At 43.7% G+C, this 21,273-nt stretch overlaps 2 protein-coding genes and 1 long non-coding RNA gene across 3 annotated transcripts in view; 2 read left to right on the plus strand and 1 right to left on the minus strand.

Annotated features, from left to right (window-relative positions):
* PPFIBP2 (PPFIA binding protein 2) overlaps positions 1–842 on the minus strand; it is a 207,821-nt gene extending 206,979 nt beyond the window's left edge. The window contains exon 1 of the mRNA XM_074955092.1: positions 816–842. The gene's annotated coding sequence lies outside the window, so the exon portion shown is untranslated. The remainder of the gene's footprint in view (positions 1–815) is intronic.
* Positions 465–21,273, plus strand: part of LOC141988945 (uncharacterized) — a 61,966-nt gene continuing 41,157 nt past the window's right edge. Inside the window, exons 1-2 of the long non-coding RNA XR_012639871.1 lie at positions 465–791; positions 7,322–7,387. This is a non-coding gene — a long non-coding RNA (uncharacterized LOC141988945). The remainder of the gene's footprint in view (positions 792–7,321; positions 7,388–21,273) is intronic.
* On the plus strand, positions 1,406–3,974 carry LOC141988944 (uncharacterized). The gene is made up of 2 exons (XM_074955094.1): positions 1,406–2,826; positions 3,410–3,974. The coding sequence occupies exons 1-2, from the start codon at positions 2,160–2,162 to the stop codon at positions 3,448–3,450; spliced, it is 708 nt and encodes a 235-aa protein (XP_074811195.1). The 5' UTR covers positions 1,406–2,159; the 3' UTR covers positions 3,451–3,974.

The raw sequence follows: 21,273 nt of genomic DNA on the forward strand, positions 1-21,273 counted from the left end.
AAACAAACAAACAAAGCAGGACTGAATGCTGAAAGCACAGCAGTGCTATGAATTGCAGGTCATGCAACAATATGCACATTCCTCTCTTCCACTTAACTAAGTTTGGCTACACCAGGATGTACTCAATGACAGCACATACTCTGAATCAACAGCCTTATGTCAATAAACGAGTTTATTAACCCACCAGCACAAATTCCCTTTTAAAGCCTTCTTAACCTACAAGAATAAACATGCATAAGGGAGTCTCTACATGAGTCATCTTCATTTAAAAGTAATGTCTCAATGTTACTGGCGAAAGAATAAAAGTCCCTATAATGCAACAAAACAAAAAAGGAACCAGGAAGCCACAGCTTTGCACTTAGTTTACAGACACTCATATGACTGAAGGGATTTTTAAACCCCTTGCACACGTCTAACAAAACACTTACAACACCTTAAAATCATTAACAAACGCCTCCAAGAACAGCCTGTGAGATGGGTGTTTACACAGAGGGGACACTGAGCCACGGAAGGCTGGATTACTGCTGGCTGTTACACTGAAGTGGGTCACGCCCGCCCTGGCACCAGTGCTGAAACTGAGAGCAGCCCTGGGCTCACGGAGCAGTGAAGTGAGGTGCCCGAGGCCACACCGCCAGGCAGCGGCCGAGGCTGGGGTAGCGCAGAGTTCAGCGCTCCCCGCTGCCCCGCAGCCTGGCCCCACGCAACCCCAGGCTCGCTCTGGGCACAGCGGGCGAGAGAACCGCTGAGGGTGTCTTGGAGGAGACCCCAGCCCAGCCCAGCCCGTCCCCCGGGTGAGCCAGCACTGGCCGAGTTACCGTTTGCTGGCGGGGCGGAGCACTGGCGGGGGCTGCCCGGCGGCGCTGACCTGAGCGGCCCGGTTCCCCTCGGCGTGGCGCCCCGGGGCGCGCGCTTTGCCCCGGCCGGCGCAGGTGCGCGGGCGCTTTGCTCACGCCCCGGGCTGGAGGAGACGCGCGCGCAGCGGCCGCCCCGGGCCGCGCAGTGGCCCCTGCGCCCGGCTGCCTCGGGCGAGTGGACTCCGGCTGCCCGCGTCCGAGCGCCAGCGCCATTGGTTCTGGGGACGGGACCGGCAGGCAGCTATTGTTCCCACGTGATTTGGAGTGGGAGCGGGGGGGTGCGGGGGGAGGCAGTCCGGGGCACTGGCTCGGCGGCGCTGCCTCGGGGCAGGTATTCCCCCGGGCGCGGGCACACGGGAGAAAGGGCTGAGAGCAGCCCCGGGGTCACTGGCTGCACACGGGGGCAGTTTTAGCAACACTTTTGCAGCAACAAGGGGAGGCCGGGCGGGTGGCGTTTCTTTGCCGGTTAGACCTTTCCCGTTCAGCAGGTACATTCGGGTGCAAACTTTCCACACTTTTCGCTACAGAGTATTTGGTTTAACAGGCTTTCATGGGTGCAGTAAAATGCCAACACGTAGGTCTCGTCTGCACCCAGAGTTGTACAGTACCTCTCTAGTGGTGTAGTTAACGCGGTGCAAGCCCCTTAGCGTGGCTGCAGTTGTACTGGTCTAAAAGTGGAAATAGTGGTGTAGCTTATTTCCAGACAGGAAGGGTAATAAACTACATCAATGTAAGCACTTTTAGACTGGTTATAATTGCATCCATGGTGGAGGTTGTACCAGTATAACTTTAAAAGTAAAATATCACCCCCAACCAAAATAGTTATGTCAGGGTTTGGTTACAAAGGGATGGAAGGAATCACGACCTATTCTGAGCTCTGCTATTGACTCCCTGTGTGACAGTGGACAAGTTGTGATCATTGCTACTTTGTGCCTCAGTGTTCTTGTCTGTAAAATGGGATCCTTAATACTTTCTCTACCTCTCAGCAACGTTTTGAGCCTTAACTCATTAATATTAGTAAAGTCTATCTATCTAGGCCTTGGTCTACATTAGGAGTTGAGGTCGAATTTAGCAGCGTTAAATCGATTTAACCCTGCACCCGTCCACACACGAAGCCCTTTTTTTCGACTTAAAGAGCTCTTAAAATCAATTTCCCTACTCCACCCCCGACAAAGGGATTAGCGCTTAAATTGGCCTTGCCGGGTTGAATTTGGGGTACTGTGGACACAATTAGACGGTATTGGCCTCCGGGAGCTATCCCAGAGTGCTCTATTGTGACCGCTCTGGATAGCACTTTCAACTCAGATGCACTGGCCAGGTAGACAGGAAAAGGCCCGCAAACTTTTGAATTTCAATTTCCTGTTTGCATGGTCACCTGCAGCTTGCCACGGCGGCCAGAGCTCATCAGCAGAGGTGACCATGATGGAGTCCCAAAATCGCAAAAGAGCTGCAGCATGGACCGAACGGGAGGTACGGGTTGTGATCGCTGTATGGGGAGAGGAATCCGTGCTATCAGAACTCCGTTCCAGTTTTCGAAATGCCAAAACATTTGTCAAAATCTCCCAGGGCATGAAGGACAGAGGCCATAACAGGGACCCAAAGCAATGCCGCGTGAAACTTAAGGAGCTGAGGAAAGCCTACCAGAAAACCAGAGAGGCAAACGGCCGCTCCGGGTCAGAGCCCCAAACATGCCGCTTCTATGATGAGCTGCATGCCATTTTAGGGGGTTCAGCCACCACTACCCCAGCCGTGTTGTTTGACTCCTTCAATGGAGATGGAGGCAACACAGAAGCAGGTTTTGGGGACGAGGAAGATGATGATGATGAAGTTGTAGATAGCTCACAGCAAGCAAGCGGAGAAACCGGTTTTCCCGACAGCCAGGAACTGTTTCTCACCCTGGACCTGGAGCCAGTACCTCCCGAACCCACCCAAGGCTGCCTCCCGGACCTGCCAGGCGGAGAAGGGACCTCTGGTGAGTGTACCTTTTAAAATAGTATACATAGTTTAAAAGCAAGCATGTTTAATGATTAATTTGCCCTGGCATTTGCGGCTCTCCTGGATATACTCCCAAAGCCTTTGCAAAAGGTTTCTGGGGAGGGCAGCCTTATTCCATCCACCATGGTAGGATACTTTACCACTAGCACGTACCAGGCCAGTAGCACGTACTCGGGAATCATTGTAGAACAAAGCATTGCAGTGTATGTTTGCTGGCATTCAAACAACATCCATTCTTTATCTTTCTGTGTTATCCTCACGAGAGTGATATCATTCATGGTCACCTGGTTGAAATAGGGTGGTTAAGGGGACATTCAGAGGTGCCCGTTCCTGATGGGCTGTTTGCCTGTGGCTGAACAGAAATGTTCCCTGCTGTTAGCCACGGGGACTGGGGAGGAGCTAGCCACGTGGTTGGGGGAGGCAAAATGCGACCTTGGAACGAAAGCACATGTGCTGTGTATGTAATGTTAACAGCAAGGTTTACCATGAAAGAGTGTACCCATTGTTCTATAAAATGTGTCTTTTTAAATACTACTGTCTCTTTTTTTTTTCTCCACCAGCTGCATGTGTTTCAAGGATCACAGGATCTTCTCCTTTTTAGAGGCTAGTGAAGATAGAAGGCAAAAAAAAACGCACTTATGATGAAATGTTCTCTGAGCTCATGCTGTCCTCCCACACTGACGGAGCACAGACGAATGCATGGAGGCAGACAATGTCAGAGTGCAGGAAAGCACAAAATGACCGGGAGGAGAAGTGGCGGGCTGAATCTAAAAGGTGGCGGCAGTGTGATGAGAGGAGGCAGGATTCAATGCTGAGGCTGCTGGAGGATCAAACCAATATGCTCCAGCGTATGGTTGAGCTGCAGGAAAGGCAGCAGGAGCACAGACCGCCACTACAGCCCCTGTGTAACCAACCGCCCTCCTCCCCAAGTTCCGTAGCCTCCTCACCCAGATGCCCAAGAATGTGGTGGGGGGGCCTCCGGCCACCCGGCCACTCCACCCCAGAGGATTGCCCAAGCAACAGAAGGCTGGCATTCAATAAGTTTTAAACTTTTAAAGTGCTGTGTGGCCTTGTCCTTCTCTCCTCCACCACCCCTCGTGGGCTACCTTGGTAGTTATCTCCCTATTTGTGTGATGAATGAATAAAGAATGCATGAATGTGAAGCAACAATGACTTTATTGACTCTGCAAGTGGTGATCGAAGGGAGGAGGGGAGGGTGGTTAGCTTACAGGGAAGTAGAGTGAACCAAGGGACGGGGGGTTTCATCAAGGAGAAACAAACAGAACTTTCACACCATAGCCTGTTCAGTCATGAAACTGGTTTTCAAAGCTTCTCTGTTGTGTGCCACGCCCTCCTGTGCTCTTCTAACCGCCCTGGTGTCTGGCTGTGCGTAACCAGCAGCCAGGCGATTTGCCTCAACCTCCCACCCCGCCATAAACGTCTCCCCCTTACTCTCACAGATATTGTGGAGCGCACAGCAAGCAGTAATAACAGTGGGAATATTGGTTTCGCTGAGGTCTAACCGAGTCAGTAAACTGCGCCAGCACGCCTTTAAACGTCCAAATGCACATTCTACCACCGTTCTGCACTTGCTCAGCCTGTAGTTGAACAGCTCCTGACTACTGTCCAGGCTGCCTGTGTATGACTTCATGAGCCATGGCATTAAGGGGTAGGCTGGGTCCCCAAGGATAACTATAGGCATTTCAACATCCCCAACGGTTATTTTCTGGTCTGGGAATAAAGTCCCTTCCTGCAGCTTTTGAAACAGACCAGAGTTCCTGAAGATGCGAGCGTCAGGTACCTTTCCCGGCAATCCCACATTGATGTTGGTGAAACGTCCCTTGTGATCCACCAGAGCTTGCAGCATTATTGAAAAGTACCCCTTGCGGTTTACGTACTCGCCGGCTTGGTGCTCTGGTGCCAAGATAGGGGTATGGGTTCCGCCTATAGCCCCACCACAGTTAGGGAATCCCATTGCAGCAAAGCCATCCACTATGACCTGCACATTTCCCAGGGTCACTACCCTTGATATCAGCAGATCTTTGACTGCGTGGGCTACTTGCATCACAGCAGCCCCAACAGTAGATTTGCCCACCCCAAATTGATTCCCGACTGACCGGGAGCTGTCTGGCGTTGCAAGCTTCCACAGGGCTATTGCCACTCGCTTCTCAACTGTGAGGGCTGCTCTCATCTTGGTATTCTTGCGCCTCAGGGCAGGGGAAATCAAGTCACAAAGTTCCATGAAAGTGCCCTTACGCATGCAAAAGTTTCGCAACCACTGGGAATCGTCCCAGACCTGCAACACTATGCGGTCTCACCAGTCTGTGCTTGTTTCCCGAGCCCAGAATCGGCGTTCCACAGCATGAACCTGCCCCATTAGCACCATGATGCATGCATTGCCAGGGCCCTTGCTTTGAGAGAAGTCTGTGTCCATGTACTCATCACTCACGTCACCGCGCTGACGTCACCTACTTGCCCAGTATCGCTTTGCCAGGTTCTGGTGCTGCATATACTGCTGGATAATGTGCATGGTGTTTAATGTGCTCCTAATTGCCAAAGTGATCTGAGCGGGCTCCATGCTTGCCGTGGTATGGCGTCTGCACAGAAAAAAGGCGAGGAATGATTGTCTGCCGTTGCCCTGACGGAGGGAGGGGCGACTGACGACATGGCTTACAGGGTTGGCTTACAGGGAATTAAAATCAACGAAGGGGGTTGCTTTGCAAGAAACTGAATGGCCCCCTCCAGGACAGAACTCAAAACCTCAAGGATAGAACTCAAAACTGGGTTTAGCAGGCCGTTGATTGCACAGAGGGAGGGAGGAGAAAATGAATACAAAACAAATCTGGTCTATTTCTTGTTTTGAGCCACTTCATCTATCTTTATACTTCTTGCTGGCAGCAGACTGTGTAGTACGACCGCTAGCCATCATCATCTCCTGGGTGCTCGGCAGAAGACGGTGCAGTATGACGACTAGCCATCATCTTCTGCTAGCTGCAGGTTAAAAGACAGTGCACTGCTGGTACGACTCAATCGCCACGAGACGAAACTTAAAAGGGAAATGACCTGGCTGAGTCACTCCCATGTTTGCCCAGGCGCCCGGTTAAAAGAGCACCCAGGACTACATCGACGACGGCTACCAGTCATACTGAACTGTCTGCTGCCAAAAGGCAATAAACTGCTGCTGTGTAGCAATGCAGTACCACGTCTGCTAGCACCCAGGAGACATACAGTGACGGTTAGCTGAGCGGGCTCCATGCTTGCCATGGTATGGCGTCTGCACAGGTAACTCAAGAAAAAAGGCACAAAACGATTGTCTGCCCTTGCTTTCATGGAGGGAGGGAAGGAAGGGGGGCCTGACGATATGTACCCAGAACCACCCGTGACAATGTTTTAGCCCCATCAGGCACTGGGATTTCTACCCAGAATTCAAATGGGCGGCGGAGACTGCGGGAACTGTGGGATAGCCACCCACAGTGCAACGCTCCGGAAGTCGACGGTTGCGTTGGTTCTGTGGACACACTCTGCTGACTACATGCACTTAGAGCATTTGTGTGGGGACACACACAATCAACTGTATAAAAACGCTTTCTACAAAACCGACTTCTATAAATTCGACCTAATTTCATAGTGTAAACATACCCTAGGTATCTAAATGGGCTTCCTCACTAGTGCCTTGGGTCCTGATTCTGTAATGAGCTCTGCGGCCCTCTCGTTGCAGGATCAGAGCCTCAGTGATTTGAGCCCTTGAGTGGAAGGTGATGAGGAAATGCACTGTATAGAAAAGATTTTCAAAAGCACAAATGGCTGTTTAGCACCCAATTCTCCACTGCCATTTGTGCCTTTGCAATACTGGTGAAATGGAATAATAAAATTTAATAATTTGGCAGAACAGTGTTTGCCTCAACAGATATTTGAGGAGGCAGATATTTCTTGTTGCAATACTACTCTTCTGTACTAAGAATTTTCCAAGTGTAACTAAAACTATCACTATAAACTTCTGATCCAGAAAAAACTGGACTGTTTCTCTCCACAGCTATAGAAACAAAGTAAGGCCTGGTCAGCACTTAAAAGTTTTACTGGTATAACTATCGGTTAGGGGGTGGTTTTTGTTTTTTTTTTAAACCAACATATTTATGCTAGTAAAAGCCCCAGGGTAGACTCAGGTTATACTGGTATAAAGGTGACTTATACTAGTATTGCTTATTTTGGTTTCTAATATAATAATTTTCACACTTAACATCAAAGCTGTCTAGTATAGACAAACCCTAGGGAAAAAAACAGTTAACTTTAAATGACAACCAGCAGGTTAAAGTTTTCACTTCTGTTTAATCAGGTTGCAGGATTGTTTCTGAGCCTCATATAAAGTATAAGATCAGGCCTTTTGTATTTACTGATCATGTCCCTTTCGTGCAGGTTGCTGATCCAGAGGCTGATGACAATATCTGTTGTCTTGTTTTTTGTCACCCAAATAGGTCACCGAGCATGCATGACACTGACACAGCTCCTTCAAAAAGATGAAAAATCACAGCATCCATGTAGTGAGTACATCTGAGTATGTTATTTTTCTAAGGAGATGATTAAATGACAGTGGGCAATTAGCAGAAAATACAAGAAGTTTTAAGTAGTTTTAATGTGTATGATATAATTAAAAACAAATTTCAGTTAGTCTGGACGGCAAAAATCATATTTGAACTACTGAAGGATGTTGACTGCCATCAGAATATATCTCATTTGAATGGTCTCAAAATATTTAATGTTATGTTTCCACATAGTAATAAATAATAATAATTAATAATTCTAATTACTATCTGTCATTTTAAGAATTCCACCTAGTCAGCATAAAACACTGCTGTGCTTGGAAAACTAAAAGGTTTAAATGTTTTTTGTTAGGTGTTTTGTTCCTTGTTAATCATCTAACAGCCCAATTCTGCAAACATTTATGCATGAGGTTAGACTTAAGTTAAGCTCACGCATTAATGTTTGGAAGCGAGGAGCCATAAAGCACATACCAGGGCAAAGAACTGGAGCTGACTGGTAGAAGGAAACTGTCCAGTATGGGACAGAGGGAGGGAGAGGGAGTGAGGTTGAATATCTCTAACATGCTAACGACTAAGTAGAATTGGCAAGAACCCACAGATCTTGCACTGATTTTGACTTGCTTTTGAACCTGATTCTCATCTTTCCTACTGCTGGCTTCTCTAGATTCCTCTCAGCTCAGCTGCCCTGTTAAGTCTGAGGTTTCCTTTCAACCAAGTTTTTAAGTTGACTAAATCACATGGGGCTGCAGAGTTGGCCAAATAAAATAAAACACAGTTCTGATATGGGTCTGAGGCAGATGGGTTGTTGGTAAGCACTAAATGGCCTAAGGAGCATTACAAATATTATTAAGTTAGGTGTTTGCCCTAAAATATAGTTATGAACTAACAAAATACCATAACTGTGCAATGCTGGAACCAGTCCCTCTCTCAGACCTCTTTAAGCCCTGCTCTCAAATCCTGACCCCTCAGGTCATGTCTACAGTAGGAAAATGTGTCATGTTAAAACATGTTAGTGAACATGTTTTCTAACTAACATGATGTTAAACATGATTTTGCCTTAAATGTGTACAAGGAGAATCATATTAAAAAATGTTGGATAATTGTGATCAATTTGTTGCAGACAGTTAACACACTTTTAAACACTACTTGTCCCTGACTACATTAGTGCAAAGTAATGTTTTATGTCATGTACAATAAAACATGTTCGTTAACATTTTTCTAGCATGACTCTCCCGCAGTGTAGGAATAGAGAAACTGTTTCTCTCTCTCAGCTGTCCTGAATCCCTGTACTCTGTCTGTTTGGCTAATTACCATTCCAGTAATCCCTCCACATTCACTAAGAATGACTTGTTTCTTTTCTACAGCAGTGGAGATACACTAGTGTTACAAAGACAGTGCTGTATCAGGACTCTGCTCCTCTCTGATGACAATGAACTTTATTCAAAGACAGCAGAACCTTGCTTCTCAAAGTGAGCCTATGCAAAAACAAGCCAGGAAACCCAAAAGACAGTGATTCTGTCACACTGTTTGTCGTCTGAGTTTTAGTGACAATTTCCCCCCCTGCCATTTCTGAAAGCTGTAGGAATATAGGACCAGATTAGACCTGAGTGAACTATGGTTTTAAATTGAGTTTGGATGTTAGCAAGAATAATCATCTCAAAGCATGTGACCAAAAAGAATGAACTCACAAGAAAGGAGGATTGTTTGTGCCTTTGGAATACCAGTGTTATCTTATTTAAGGCTTGGGAAATAAAGAAAAAATGGTTAATTGGGCACCAGGTGCAGTAAATAATTGGTTAGAAATGCTTAGTCCAAAAAAAATGTGAAAGTCTTATAAAGGAAAAAAAGTTGGAGAGCAGAGTGCAGCCCTAAACTCCTTCAGCTAATTGCAGCTAAGGTTCAATAACCAGCAGTGACATTACTTGTTTTGCTTTTTTATCCAGTATAGCAGTCTTTTTAAGGGGTTCTTTGTCAGGGCTTTTCCTCACACCTTCAGAGTCATGCAATATAACTCCCTGGCCTGAACCTGTTTTAAGTATTTTGGCCAATGCTTATAACTGTGTTGGTTTATAGGGTGTAGAATATAGGGGGGTGTGTGTGCGCGCATGCTTATATTTGTATTTTGGATGTAACTAACACTAAGTGGTCTTTGGACTAATAAAGAAATGCTTGTGAGGAAACTGAGTCATGGGAAACCTTATTTATGTTATTGGGATATTATTTCTAGCAGAAGCAGTGGAATGTTGTTTGTGACCTCCCAGGTGTTCAGTGTCAAGAATTCGCTGGTTATATATTATATATTTATATATATATATTTATATATATATATATATATATATATATGGAAAGTGGAACCTTTGATTATTTATATATGTAATGTACACACACACACACACCCCCTCTCTCATTTTTTTATATATATAAATAAATAATGGGGGGGAAATATGTGACTAATGGGATACATTATTCTTCTGGTAAAAAAGTTAGTGGAGCAGTTTTTTTTTTTTTTTTCTCCTTTCCCAATATCACAATCTTGGATTATGGGTCAAGATGGCAATGCTGCAAGGGCCTGCATTTTTTGCAAGATCCTGATCCTACAACTGTACGGACATCTATACATGTGAGTAGTCTCTTTAGAAGGCCCAATGGGTCTACTCACATGTGTAAAGAAAGTTACATCAGTATGTCAATCTTGCAGGATCAGGGCCTAAAAACAGATGACAGAGGACAAGCCCTGCAATGTGCTTTTCATGGCTAGTTCTCTGACATAGAGGTTCAATGACCTCAGCAGGTCATTATACATACCAGATTGTAGTTTGCCTTTGGTAAAGAGTTAAACTGGTTTTATTGTACAATTTCCAGAAGAGAATTAAAATTTAAGCAAAGTGGCTGCTAATAACCCATTTGTCGTACAGCCTCACTGATTCTAGTTTTTCTTAACAACGAATCCAAGCGTTTTCACAAGACAGCCTAGTGGTCTCAGCCCATCACTTAACCAAGCTCTAACAGCAAAGAGCTGCAATGAGGTCTTGTAATACTAAGACTTCATTACTGTTAATAAATACACTACAGTATATTTACAAAACAAGCACTTACATTTACAAAACGCAAGCTATAAACTAAAGTAAATGAACAAAGGATACCTTCTGGTGTAGTAGCTGTAGTGTTTTTGAATTGTTCATTCACTCGCACACTTGCTAATTCATAAAATTTGGTAGTCCATAATGGGTCTGTCAGTCATGAATGTGCATTAGAAAGGTTCTGCTGTTTTAACACTGACCTGTTCTTCTCTCTTTTCCCATAATGTCACAGGTTGGTTGGCCCTTTAATGGGAGTTGGGCTCAGCTTGGCTTATGATGGATCACCTACCTAAACCACCCAGCTGACTCAAATTAATTGTCAAATCCAGCTAGGGAAGAGTTTGGGTGATTTCCTTAAAGGGCTGGGAGAGGAACTGCCAGAAGGAAGTTGTCTTTTGTGGGTTGGTCTGTGCTACAAAGTTAGGTTGGCTTCACTGGATCACTCAGGGCTGTGAAAAATTTCATGCCCTGTGTGATGTAATTAAGTCAACATAAGCCCTGGTGCAGACACCGCTAGGTCAATGGAAGAATTCCATCAGTCTAGCTACCGTCTCTCAGGGAGGTAGATTTCCTACAGTGACGTAAGAATCCCTTCTGTCGTTGCAGTGTCTATGCTACAACTGTGCAGCTGTAGCATTTCTCGTGTAGACATATCCTGTGACTGGCCTTGCAGGGAAAGGGCAGCAGGGAGAAGGAGGCTCCTGAGGCAGGCTCTGGAGAGGGTCAGACCCCAGGCAGATGGCCTGGTATTAAACTGGGCCTAAAGATCCAGCTTGTAAGGAAAACAGCTTGGGTTGAAGGGTAGCCCTGGACGGGTGGAAGACACTTTTGTTCTATGTTTCTTTTGACACTGTTGTTTAAGTTTATCAGCACCGTGTCTGGGGGTGCTGAGAGAGTCTGTCAAGAGTCTCTTTGAAGAGAAGGTAGGCCTCAGGCTGAGATTGCTGACACAAAGCTTGTTAAAGAGAGAGACTTCAAAAGCCCTGACAGAGGGGGATTAAAGATCCCTGAGGAAACCAGTGGGGGTGAGTTGTGCCATGGGAGGCCACTAGAAAGTGCTTTGGACTTGGAGGTAGACCCTGCCACAAGGAACAAAACATACATTTAAATTCTTATCCCTTATGCAAAGCTAGTTAAACAGCCTTTACAGAGGAATAGACGCAAGAGAAGAAGGGACCAAATCCTTCCCTTGTCTAACATGCACCAATACAGCTGGCCTATGGCAGCCATACAGGGTATGTCTACACCACATCTGGAAGCGAGCCTCCCAGCCCAGGTCCACCAACTTCTGCTAGCGCACTAAATATAGCTGTGTAGATGTTGTGGTTTGGGATCTCAAGTTCCATCCTGAGCTGCAATGTTGAAGCAATGTCTACACAGCTATTTAATGCACTAGTGCAAGCCACACTTACACAAGTCTGTGGACCGAGAGGAGGAGGCTCACTTCCAGATTCAGTGTAGACATACCCATAATGTCTGATTAGAAGAGGTAGCCTGATACCTTGTCCCACTTTGAACAGGCTTTTTTATGGCCAAAGCATGCCCAGTTTGAAGATCTACTGGCAACAGCTCCTTCAATTCTGTGGGCACCCCACATACAGTCTTAGTAAACCTCCCTGAGGCCTGCAGGGAGCAGGGCTGGCAGTGATTCCACTACATTTTAGGCCTTCTGTAAAGGACTTCCTTGGCAAGTCCTTGGCAAGACTTTTTTCCCTCTGCAAAAGAATGATCACAATAAATACAAACCCCCACAAATCTGGTGGAGTTAATGTGAAATATTCTGGATGAAAACTCTAATGGGTATATTTTGTTCCTACACAAAAGGATACCTGCAGTTTACTTCTGAATTTTATGAGAAAGAGGAGAGGAACAGGAACAGGTCCTTGATATTAAAACTCAAAATAATTCTTGTAAAATGTATTCTTCAATGTATACTGAACATTCTGCAGTAGCAGGTGCATTTTAATGTCTGCCATAGCATTCATCTTTAATAAAATCTCCCCTCCTTTCAAAACAACTGTGTCCTGTGACTGAAATGATCCTTGTAGGTCTTCTCTAGTATAATAATGTCATGAATTCACATGAACAGAAATAACTTTTAAATATTTTTAAAAGGCTTTCCATAATGCATCTGTAAGCTTTGTGCAGCATTATAAACTGTGATGTCTAAACCAGTACAGCATTTGAGCAGTGTGTCTAAATCCAGCTAATTTTTGAGAGAAGCAATAGATCTAACATTAGGGAAGAATAATAATGGCAAGCAGATGGCTCCACCTAGTGTTCAGTATCTTTCTTAATCCTCCTTTTTATCAATTTCCCAGTAGAGGGCTCCTGTTATCTCATATCTTAACAACTGATGATTGCACACCTGAAAAGTGTTAATTAACTTTCCATAATCAATAAATAACTTTCTATAAGCAATTACAGTTACTTTGTAAGAGTCAAGAAGGTAGTATATAACGGTGAATATTTGAATTTATTAAAGATTTGATATAATTTAAAAAGACCTACTGGGAAATAATAAATAATATCAGCTACTTAATATCTCTCTGTCCTTTCCCATGGCCAAAAGAGAATGTGAATCCTCCTCCCCTCTTCACTTAAACGTTAAAAAAAACAGTCCCACCATGCTCCAAGAAAAGTCTGTGGATCCTTATATCACACAGGTTTCAGAGTAGCAGCCGTGTTAGTCTGTATTTGCAAAAAGAAAAGGAGTACTTGTGGCACCTTAGAGACTAACACATTTATTTGAGCGTAAGCTTTCGTGAGCTACAGCTCACTTCATCGGTGCCACAAGTACTCCTTTTCTTTTTATATCACACAGTGTCTTAAACGGCTTCAGCAGTCTCCCTTCCTGGAGCTGGGACTGGACAACAGGGGATCGGTTAGTTGAAATTGCCCTTTTCTGTTCATTCCCTCTGAAGCACCTGGCACTGGCCACTCTCAGAGAGAGGATACTGGACTAGGTGGACTATTGGTCTGACACAGTACGGCCATTCTTATGTAATTACAGTTAAATAAGCCCTTTCCCACTTAAAACAAAAAGAGAAAACCTTCCACATTTGGCTATAATTTACATTAGTCCACATAAAACCCAGACTTGATAATGTTCACAAACTCTTTAATATTTTTTCCAGGTGTCTTCGCATGCACACCTAGACATTAAGCAAAGTTCTTACAGGTGGCATATAAACCTTTCGATTACCTTTTAATTCTAACATCCACCCTGAGACTTCAGTCCAGATGTTTGTGTTACTGGCAACGTGTCCTGGTAAATACCATTTATTTTTCTAGGTAGTTTCTCACTGAGGTTATTTGCTTTCGCTTGTTGCATCCACAGATGGTTTAATACTGCATAACTCTCACTGCTTCTCTCTTCCATACTGCACTTCTGTAATTATGACACATTTGAAGTCAATTTTCTTGATAGGATGTCCTGGCTCTAAGTTTTTGTCTTCACAGAAGTACATATCTGAGTATGTCTATGCTGACAAGAAAAACCCATGGTACTAAATCTCAGCGTCTGGGTCATTTGACTCAGGCTTGCGGGGTTCAGTCTGTAGGACTAAAAATAGCAGTGTAGACATTCAGGCTTGGACCAGAGTCTGGGCTCATAGGCCCTTCCCCTTCACTGGGTTTCAGAGCACAGGTTCCAGCCCAGGTGGTAACTGCTATTTTTAGCACTGCAATCCAAGCCTTGCAGCCCCCAGTCAATTGACCCAGACCCTGAGACTCAGTGTTGCAGGTTTTTCTTTGTAGTGTAGCTATACCCATTTAGACCCACTGTGGTCTCCTAATTAGTTATTCCATCTGTTTTCTATCTAGTCTAACAAAATTGTCCAATAATATATGCTCTACTCTTGCTGTGATGGTTTTACAAGTTTGATTTCTTTTCACATTTCTAATGTGATTCTTAGTTATCTGCTTAGATGTAAATTCATGCCTAGTTCTGAGATGCACATCAATATCATTCTACAAATCTGTGGGATCACCCTCTTTTTGGTGTTATTGTTGATAAGTTGCTTTTTCTCAGTCCAGACCTGAATTTTGATTCAAAGACAAGTCTCTGCTCTTCTTACAAAGGGGCCTTCAGCTGTTTGGTATTTAATGTCATGTTACTGTTACCTGTGTTTTGGCTAGGATTTTCAAGAGTGTAAAGAAGTCTGCCAGTGTAATTCCTTTAAATCAAAGCCATGATGCCCATATAAGGACTGATTCCCAGTGCTCCTAAATGCTCATTGAATTCCGTGGGAGTTTTAGATATGCAAGAGACATATTCTTCCCCGTTGGATAGGGGATGAATGAGTAAGGAACAGACCTCGTGAATAAGTCAAAGCAAGTAACTTATTCAGTGAATTTAGCCTCTCATTTTTCCTGCTTGCATAATGTGAGCTGGCAGGACTATCTTTCTTCAAACATGCGAGATTCATTTTAAAAAAATTCTCTACTCTCTATTGATCATGTGTATTTGAAATTCATGCTCCGTTGCTTGAATGTGCTTAGTCAGATAAGACTGTGTTCAAAGAATACAGTAGAACCTCAGAGTTATGAACACCTCGGGAATAGAGGCTGTTCGTAACTCTGAAATGTTCATAACTCTGAACAAAACATTATGGTTGTTCTTTCAAAAGTTTACAACTGAACATTGACTTAATACAGCTTTGAAACTTTACTATGGAGAAGAAAAATGCTGCCTGACCTTTATTTTTTTAGTAGTTTACGTTTAACACAGTACCATACTGTATTTGGTTTTTTGTCTCTGCTGCTGTCTGATTGTGTACTTCGGTTCCAAATGAGGTGTGTGGTTGACTGGTCAGTTCATAACTCTGGTGTTTGTGACACTGAGGTTCTACTGTAGTTATCAATGGTTTGCTGTCAAACCAGGAGAACCTATCTATTGGTGTCCTGCAGGGACCAGTCCTGGGTCCGGTACTAGTCCACATGTTCATTAATGTCTTGGATAATAGAGTGGAGAGTATACTTATAAAATTTGCAGATGACACACAGCTGGGAGGGGTTGCAAGTAATTTGAAGGACAGGATTAGAATTCAAAATGACCGTGACAAATTGAAGAATTGGTTTGAAATGAACAAGATGAAATTTGATAAAGGCAAGTTGTGTTAGGATCTACAGGCCCCATGCTGAACCAAGGCTGGGAGTAGAGTAATACTGAGCTAGGGAGACCTCCCCCCTCAACAGGTTCATGGCATATTCCCAGTGGAGGAACAGTTTAAAAGGACACTGGCAGCCCAGGAAGAAGGGTGAAAGGAGCTGCATCCAGCCCCAGGAATGAAGGCTGATGCTCAGAGCTGTGTCAGGAGTGGCAGCAGCTTAGTGAAGGCTGTTCTAGCAGCAGGGACTTGGACTACCTCCTCCGCAACCTCGGGAGCTGAAAGCCCAAAAAGAGATTGAGTGAACAGGCCACTAAGATTGAGGAGAGTCTGCTAAGCCAGTGACCATGCCCCAAGCAGAGGAGCTCCAGACTGGTAAGAAGGGACCCTGGGGAAAACGTATTTTGGGGTAGCTTAATAACTGGTCTTGATGCTCTGATAAACTCCTAGGGCCCTGGGTTGGGACCTGGTGGACGGGATGGGCTTGGGGCCCCCTAACTTCCCTCTTTCTCCCCTCCCCCCCATAATGAGAGAACCTCTGGGGGAGCAACCAGAGCATGCGGGAGTGATTGAGGCCACTGCCAGGGCCCCCTCTGGGATGAATAGGCCAGCAGAAGCCATAAGGCCAGGATCTGATCACTAAGCCAGCTGGTCATCAGACCTTCTCATTAAACAAGTGCAGAGTACTACACTTTAGAAGGAAAAATAAAATGCACAGATACAAAATGGGGAATAACTGGCTAGGCAGAAGACGACAGTGGTGTGCACTCACACATGCATGTATGCACACACACGACAGTTCATTTAAATACTTGGCATAAAATAAGTGTACATCTTTATGTTAATTTCTTAGTACAAAACCCACTGTGTTCAACAAAAGGTTAATAAGAAAACAGGTTCATTCATAACATATTATCAGTTTCAGTTTGGTTATTGGTTAATGAGCTATGGTAAATTATTTTAAAAAGTATTTAACAAATTATTTGTTGAAATTACAAGACTGTCAAGGCATATAATATACTCAACTATGCTAAATGTCACAAGAACTCATATAAATGGAAACATCACAAATGTTTCTCTTCATGCTTTTAACATGAAAAGAAAAGAACAAGTCAATCTGGAGATGATAGTACTAGTGTTGGCCCCAATCCCATCAACAGTTATGCATGTGTTTAATTTACTACTGTGAGCCGTCCTTCAGGTGCATGTTTGCAGGGTTGGGGCCTTTGTGCCAAACAGGAGATCTAGGTTTTCCTGGACCCAGCCTATTGCTTCCTGAATTGGCAGGAGAAATGGGCATTTCATAACACTTGGCAGCATTCCCTTACATAAAAGGATTATTGAAATGGAGGACACTTAGTTCTGCAACAGGAGCTAATTTACAAACACATCAGTTCTGAACACATTTCAATCCTGGTTGCTGTATGAGATTGGGGAAATTGGGTGTTTCGGTCTAGAATGACATGGGACTTGGAGGCAGTGAGGCTGGAGAGGAAGAGGTGGAGCCTTGGAGCCAAGTAGCTCAACTAAATGGCTTTGCAGCGGGAGCCTAAATGTGCTTGAGCTGGTACTCACACTGACAGGAGGTGTCTTTCAGTGCAGCATACCTTTTATTAAAGCTGCTTTTCCATTCCCAGGGAACTCATACACTTATTTTTTAAAAATATTTTTGGTAAATGTGGTGCTTATGAACAGAACTAGTGCAAACAGTCACTGTACAAGTTTCCCTCACTTACCTCTGCGAGTGTAGTTCTTGTCATGATTAGGCCTACGAATTTACCCTCATCGTGAGCTTAACTATGAAAAGTGAGTGAACGTTCATAAAATGTCATAATAACAAATGTTGATGGGAAAAGGTGCAAAAAAGAGACAGACTGGATTAGTCCAAACAAAAAGGTCTAATGATATAGTTCAAGGACTGTGTTAAGATCATGCCTGGTAAACAAGAATGGTGTGAGACTGGAAATCAACAAACCAAAATAGGTGTGTTGGAAACCGGGCCTAATTGGTACACAAAATAATAAGGTGATGGGCTATTCCACCCATTATTCCCTTTTGAGGTCCTTTTAAAAAAGAGAATGGTGGTGGGGGAGTGACTATTGTGATGCTGAGTGACTGAAAAATGAGAGAAGGGGGAAGGAGAGAGCTTCACCATCATTGCTGTCACCCCAACCGTCTACTGGGACCCTGGACCCTTTTCATCCTAATCCTGAGAGATGTCCTGACCAGACTGGGCTGGAGAGAGGGACTCAGATGATATAGCCACCACCACCGGCTTGGGCTAAATTCCAAACACAACCTGGGATGTGAGACTTGGTCTACCCCTCCTCCTTCCCCCTTCCCTCTGTGTCCTTTTCCTTCCCTAATTCATTTCTTTTCCTTCCTATCAGTCTCCTTTTCTCTTCTGTCTAATAAGAGTGTATCTTAGCTAGCCAAGACTGCTTATTTTGCAATGATGCTATCAATCTGTGATCGGAAAGACAGCTAAATGTCATGCCCTAAACAGCCGGACCCTGGTTCAACATGCCAGGTCTCTGGGTGGCTGTTACGACTCTGTGCTGTAGCCTGTGTTTTTCTAGCAGCAAAGTTGCTAGTAAAAATCAGCACCAGAGAATCTGCATTTCCTATCTGTGCTGTGTTCTTTTCTCTTCCTTCTTGTGTGTGTTTTGTTTTCCAGGAAATGGGGTCAGATTTTAACAGCTCCAGCCCTTTTCAGCTAATTTCTTCTCTTTTCCCCACAGAAAACAAATATTATCCTCTTTGATACTGTAAAGGTTCCTTCCCCACTCTGAACTCTAGGGTACAGATGTGGGGACCTGCATGAAAACCTCCTAAGCTTACTTTTACCAGCTTAGGTTAAAACTTCCCCAAGGTACAAACTATTTTACCCTTTGCCCTTGGACTTCCACTGCCACCACCAAACTTTATCTGGGTTCCTGAGAAAACGTTGTTTGGAAACGTCTTTCCTCCCAAAATCCTCCCAAACCTTGCACCCCACTTCCTGGGGAAGGTTTCGTAAAAATCCTCACCAATTTGCATAGGTGACCACAGACCCAAACCCTTGGATCTTAGAACAATGAAAAAGCATTCAGTTTTCTTACAAGAAGACTTTTAATAGAAGAAAAAAAAAGAATCACCTCTGTAAAATCAGGATGGTAAATACCTTACAGGGTAACTAGATTCAAAACATAGAGAATCCCTCTAGGCAAAGCCTTAAGTTACAAAAAAGACACACAGACAGTAATATTCATTCTATTCAGCACAGCTATTTTCTCAGCCATTTAAAGAAATCATAATTTAACACATACCTAGCTAGATTACTTACTAAGTTCTAAGACTCCATTCCTGTTCTGTCCCCGGCAAAAGCATCACACAGACAGACACAGACCCTTTGTTTTTCTCCCTCCTCCCAGCTTTTGAAAGTATCTTGTCTCCTCATTGGTCACTTTGGTCAGGTGCCAGCGAGGTTACCTTTAGCTTCTTAACCCTTTACAGGTGAGAGGATTTTTCCTCTGGCCAGGAGGGATTTTAAAGGTGATTACCCTTCCCTTTATATTTATGACAGATACCATCTAAGAGACTGTCAAACAAGTGGGTTTTTCCTTTAAAGATTTGCTCCAGCTGAAGGGAACGTGAACAAGGGATGTTGTTAAAATGAAAGCAATACTTAATGTTTTCCATTTAAAATGCTCTGATTTTCCTTCTTTTTCTGTATCTTTAATAAAAGGATTTCAATAGCATGTTTGCCATAGTACTAAGTAGTAGTATCTGTATGCCAGACCTTATTTAATACTGTTTAACGTTGGACAGTGACTGGGCAGTCTGGGTCATGTTAACGCCTTTGACACTTTGGGTCCATTTATTCTATCTAAATTAATACAACACAACTCAGACCAAACATGATATCCTGGGATAACCATACTTTTCTAGTTGTTGGCTTATTTTGCCAGAACTTGTGGTGGGGGGAGGGGAAGTGCTCATGGGTGGCAGGTGGAGGCCCCCTCTCGAGAGACTAGCCCTCAGCTCCACCTCTTCCGCCCGTGCCCTCCCCGTGGCTGGAGCCATTTATACTTATCCAGTATTTTTCCCCTCCCGAAGTTTTCATATTGACTGATAGTTTTCTGTTTTGTAGTATTTTCTAGGTAATTTTTTTTTGTTTAAAATGTAACATCTATCAAAGGAATAGTCAATTTTTATATATTTATTTAACATACTGAAAAATGGCACTTCTTATAAATGCTGAAATATTTAATTGCAAAATGATGTAGACTTGATCTGGAAGTATTTACTTGATGTAAGTAAATACTTGAAGTAAGACTTGATCTGCCCCAGAATGTATTTAGGAGTCTGGTCTATAAAATGTGCAACATATAGTTTTACTACCATACTATAATTAAGGAAAGTTGCTGATATTCTATGTATATCATAATTTTTATAATGTATTTACTTTTCTGCCTTTCAGTTCCTTGATATGCAAATATTTTTCTCACTGAATATTTTAGCATTGTACAACATCGACTGGTCTAGTGTCCTTTCTAGGGAAGGTGCGAACAAAGAATTATGTATCTACTGACAAAACATTTTGACTAAGATTACTTTTTTTCTGACAGACTAATCCAATTATTTCTATGTGGCAGACTACCACCTTCTGAGGCTGTATGTTATTCTGTTTTATATTGAAAACAAAAAAGATATTAACTGACAATATAACCAACACAGGATTTAGTTTGCTGCCAACAAATTGCTACCACTTGTAATTCTAATGGAAAATGGAAAATGTGAAGTGGTTCTTCCTAATTTGCATAGTTCTGAATTACATTAAAACTGGGGTAGAAATAGTTGTTTCCATTGGCTGCGTTAAAATGTGTGAAAAATTATAATGCTGCGTTTGGAGCCTTTACGTGGGGGTTCATTTTAGATAAACTTCTTAATTTCAGTTATAGTTAGAAAAGGACATACTTTCCCCCCTCCCACATCAAATAAAATGCAAGAAGGAGAACAAATTAATCAGCATGTTCTCCTGCTTTTCAGAAACTGCTGTTGGGCTGCCCCTGTAGGTTCAATATTTGAATGTAGTTCAAACTGGAAGTCTAGGGGCTGCACCACTTCCTGCCCGCTCCAGCCCTCCTGGCTGCTTCCCACAGGAGAAGAAAACAGTTGTCTAGTCACCACAGAGGGGGAAAAAAAAGGCGAGCAGCACAGCTGTATGGTGGACCACTGGATGTATGTGCCATGCTTGCCCACCCCTCAGACAGGCCCTGTTAACAACAGTAAAACTTTATTACCAGCCACCTGCAATGGCACTCATCAGCAGTCCTACAGTAATAAGTCACTGTGTGCTTGCATGCTAGAGGAAAAAGAAACTTTGCTAAGGCTGTAAGAAAATAAATATAATTTTCAAGCTGTGAAAGTAGTGCTGTTAGAAATCGATGAAAATGTCCCCATGGAGTTTTGCACACAATTGTTACTAATTCGTTTTGCAGACATTTTCATGTCCTCAGTTTGGTTTTGGGGGAAATGGCCTCACTTTCTCTGACTGGCTTTCAAAAATCCATGAGGAGATTCATAACTTGGACATTTTTATGGACGTACTTAGACTCTGGGGTGCCTAGACCTGGTCCACTGGATAAGAACTGGATTCAGCATGTGGCTAACTTTAAGCACATGCTTAGTCCCGCTGCATTGTGTCATAAAC

This window comes from Natator depressus, chromosome 6 (genome assembly GCF_965152275.1).
Source record: "Natator depressus isolate rNatDep1 chromosome 6, rNatDep2.hap1, whole genome shotgun sequence".
In the NCBI taxonomy this organism is placed as follows: domain Eukaryota; kingdom Metazoa; phylum Chordata; order Testudines; family Cheloniidae; genus Natator; species Natator depressus.